At 43.7% G+C, this 2,500-nt stretch overlaps 1 protein-coding gene and 1 long non-coding RNA gene across 2 annotated transcripts in view; both read right to left on the bottom strand.

The window, feature by feature from the left end:
- LOC143026132 (uncharacterized) overlaps positions 1 to 260 on the bottom strand; it is a 2,334-nt gene extending 2,074 nt beyond the window's left edge. The window contains exon 1 of the long non-coding RNA XR_012966442.1: positions 1 to 260. This exon is cut by the window's left edge and continues 1,389 nt beyond it. This is a non-coding gene — a long non-coding RNA (uncharacterized LOC143026132).
- Positions 261 to 327: 67 nt separating this feature from the next.
- The window catches only part of LOC143025936 (solute carrier family 22 member 20-like), a 29,482-nt gene continuing 27,309 nt past the window's right edge, over positions 328 to 2,500 (bottom strand). Inside the window, exons 12-14 of the mRNA XM_076185916.1 lie at positions 1,702 to 1,886; positions 986 to 1,137; positions 328 to 692 (exon numbers count right to left, since the gene is read on the bottom strand). Coding sequence (XP_076042031.1) covers positions 638 to 692; positions 986 to 1,137; positions 1,702 to 1,886 — 392 coding nt within the window. The 3' untranslated portion in view covers positions 328 to 637. The remainder of the gene's footprint in view (positions 693 to 985; positions 1,138 to 1,701; positions 1,887 to 2,500) is intronic.

Genomic DNA, 2,500 nt, shown 5'->3' with positions numbered 1-2,500 from the left:
CGAAGCCGTCATCTTTGCCCTATTCGTTTCAGGGACTGTTGAGGCAGGTAACAGCCACTGTTGGGGATCGGAGAGGAGTGCGGGATTTGAAACCACAACTAAGCGAATTTGAGATCAGCACGCTTCCGATTATGCTACCAGCGCACTAGCATGGAAATGAAGAACGTACAGAAGGAAGAAGAGGAGAAAAAGGAAGAAGAATAAGAAGAGGAGAACGAAAAGGAAGAAGAGAATGAGGAGGAGGAGGAGGAGGAGAAGAAGAAGAAAGAAGAAAAGGAGAAGGCAGAGAAGAAAGAGGAGAAAGATGAAGAGGAGGAGAACAAAGAGGAGGAGAAGGAAGAAGAGGAAGAGAAATAAGGAATAGGAGGAGAAGAAAGAAGTGGAGGAGGAGGAGGAGGAAAAGGAGAAAGAAGAGGAGGAGGAGGAGGAGAAGGAATAAGAGGAGGAGGAGGGACAGGAATGAAGGGGGGAAAGGTTTAGAACGCTGAGATGGAGAGCTAGCGAATGTTCCTTCTGAGGCAGAGTCGAACAGAAAGTAAAACGAACAGGAAGGAGAGAAGAGAAAATAGAGAGAGGAGAGAAAATAGAGAGAGAAGAGAAAAATCTACTGAGATCCTCCAGATCTCCTGAGCTGAGGTTACGCCTGAAGCTGAATTTCCTCTTCAGCGGTTTTCGGGTCTGCCTTCTTCGATCTGCGTGAGAGAAAGTTTCTGTGAAATACAACACAAAAATTCGTCGAGATGTTAGATTTTGTGCGTAAACTAGATCCCGTACGGTAAAGATCCCAGCCCAAAAATGATGTTTAACTCTTCATAATTGTGATATACTCAGCAAGAGAGAGAGAGAGAGAGAGAGAGAGAGAGAGAGAGAGAGAGAAAGAGACCGACGAAGAGAGGTAGAGCGAGCGAAGAAGCAAAGAAAGAAGGGAAGGACGGAGAGAAAGAAGCCTGAAGTCCATCATTCTCATATTTTTGGCCAAACGTACCTCATTCTGCGTATTCTGGTGTCGCGTTCCAAGGAGCTCACCGTCTCATAGAGCGGCTGGTGAAGAGTTTCCCTCAGGAACATGGTCCCGATGCCAGCAGCAGTCGTCGAGATACCGAAGATGACAGAGGGGACCCATGGGACCCAAGATCCCTGTGGAAGATCAGAAGGAAGTGGCTGGCAAGGATCAAAATGTGGAATAGCTTTGATTAAAATGAATGACTACGTTGCTTCCCTTCGATTCCCTTACGAGGTTGGGAGGTATCCAAGTAGGATTTCTTACTCAGAATTTAAGTGAGGTTGTATCGACACTGCACTCACGCATGCGCACGCACGCGCGCGCGCGCACGTGCGTGAGTTTTAAGCTGGGTATGATAATTGAAGGGTAAAAGACAGGACTCAGTGATCGTTGCTCCTTACCTGTATACTACAATTAAGTACATACAATTAGATAAACACACATACACACACACACAAACAAACACATGCACGCATGCACACACGCACACACGTACACACACACACACACACACACACACACACACACACACACACACACACACACACACACACACACAAACAAACAAACAAACAAACACACACGACGTACACACGTACACACGCACACACACACATTATGGGCTAGCTCTTGTACTTTGTACCAAACGCTAACTCCGGCTATAATAGTATACGAGCATATATACATGCAGTACTTACCAGAATATCAACAATAAATGGAACCACAATCCCAGCGGTGTTGGACATTAAGAAGGCCGTCCCAAGTCCTCTTCCACGAACTTCGGTCGGGAAAAGTTCGGTAAAATAAAGGTAAAGAATCATGAAGACCCCACTGATGCAAAATTTCCCGATCATGGTCATCACGATGACCAGCCATCCAATCTCTGAAAAAAAAAATTATATATCTAAATGTATGTATGTATTCTGTCATTAAATGTCATTAAGATATTGTTGCAGGAGGGCTTCGGCACTTTAAGAAGTCTATGCAAAGAATATGTCGGAAGGAGTGAAATACAATAATATCTATAAACCTGTGATCGATCATAAATATCAAAAGTTTTGTAGGAATGGTTTATATGCCTTTTTCTTTTTGGCTACCCCCCGTATAGGGGGAAAAAGCCTTTGGTATATCTATGTATGTAGGTATATAACTATGTTTGTTTGTATGCAAACGTGGAGAAAGTATGAACACATGTTCGCCCAAAAGCAAATAATCAAAAAGGACGATATTAGAAGGAGGAATCGTGCCTGAATAGCGCCCCGCCTTCCTGCTCACCAAACTGACAACTTGCCAGCTTCCCTGGTTCTCTCTGTCTATATTTGCTTACCTGTTTGCCTGCCCGAGTGTGTGTCTTTCTTTCTGCCTCCCTGCCTACCTGCCTATATATGCAAGTACATACATAAATGCATACATACATACATACATACATACATACATACATACATACATACATACATAAATATACATAAATGCATACATACCTACATACAGTACATA

This window comes from Oratosquilla oratoria, chromosome 6 (assembly GCF_046742065.1).
Source record: "Oratosquilla oratoria isolate Oo_2021 chromosome 6, ASM4674206v1, whole genome shotgun sequence".
In the NCBI taxonomy this organism is placed as follows: domain Eukaryota; kingdom Metazoa; phylum Arthropoda; class Malacostraca; order Stomatopoda; family Squillidae; genus Oratosquilla; species Oratosquilla oratoria.
This window is presented reverse-complemented; position numbering and strand designations above follow the sequence as displayed.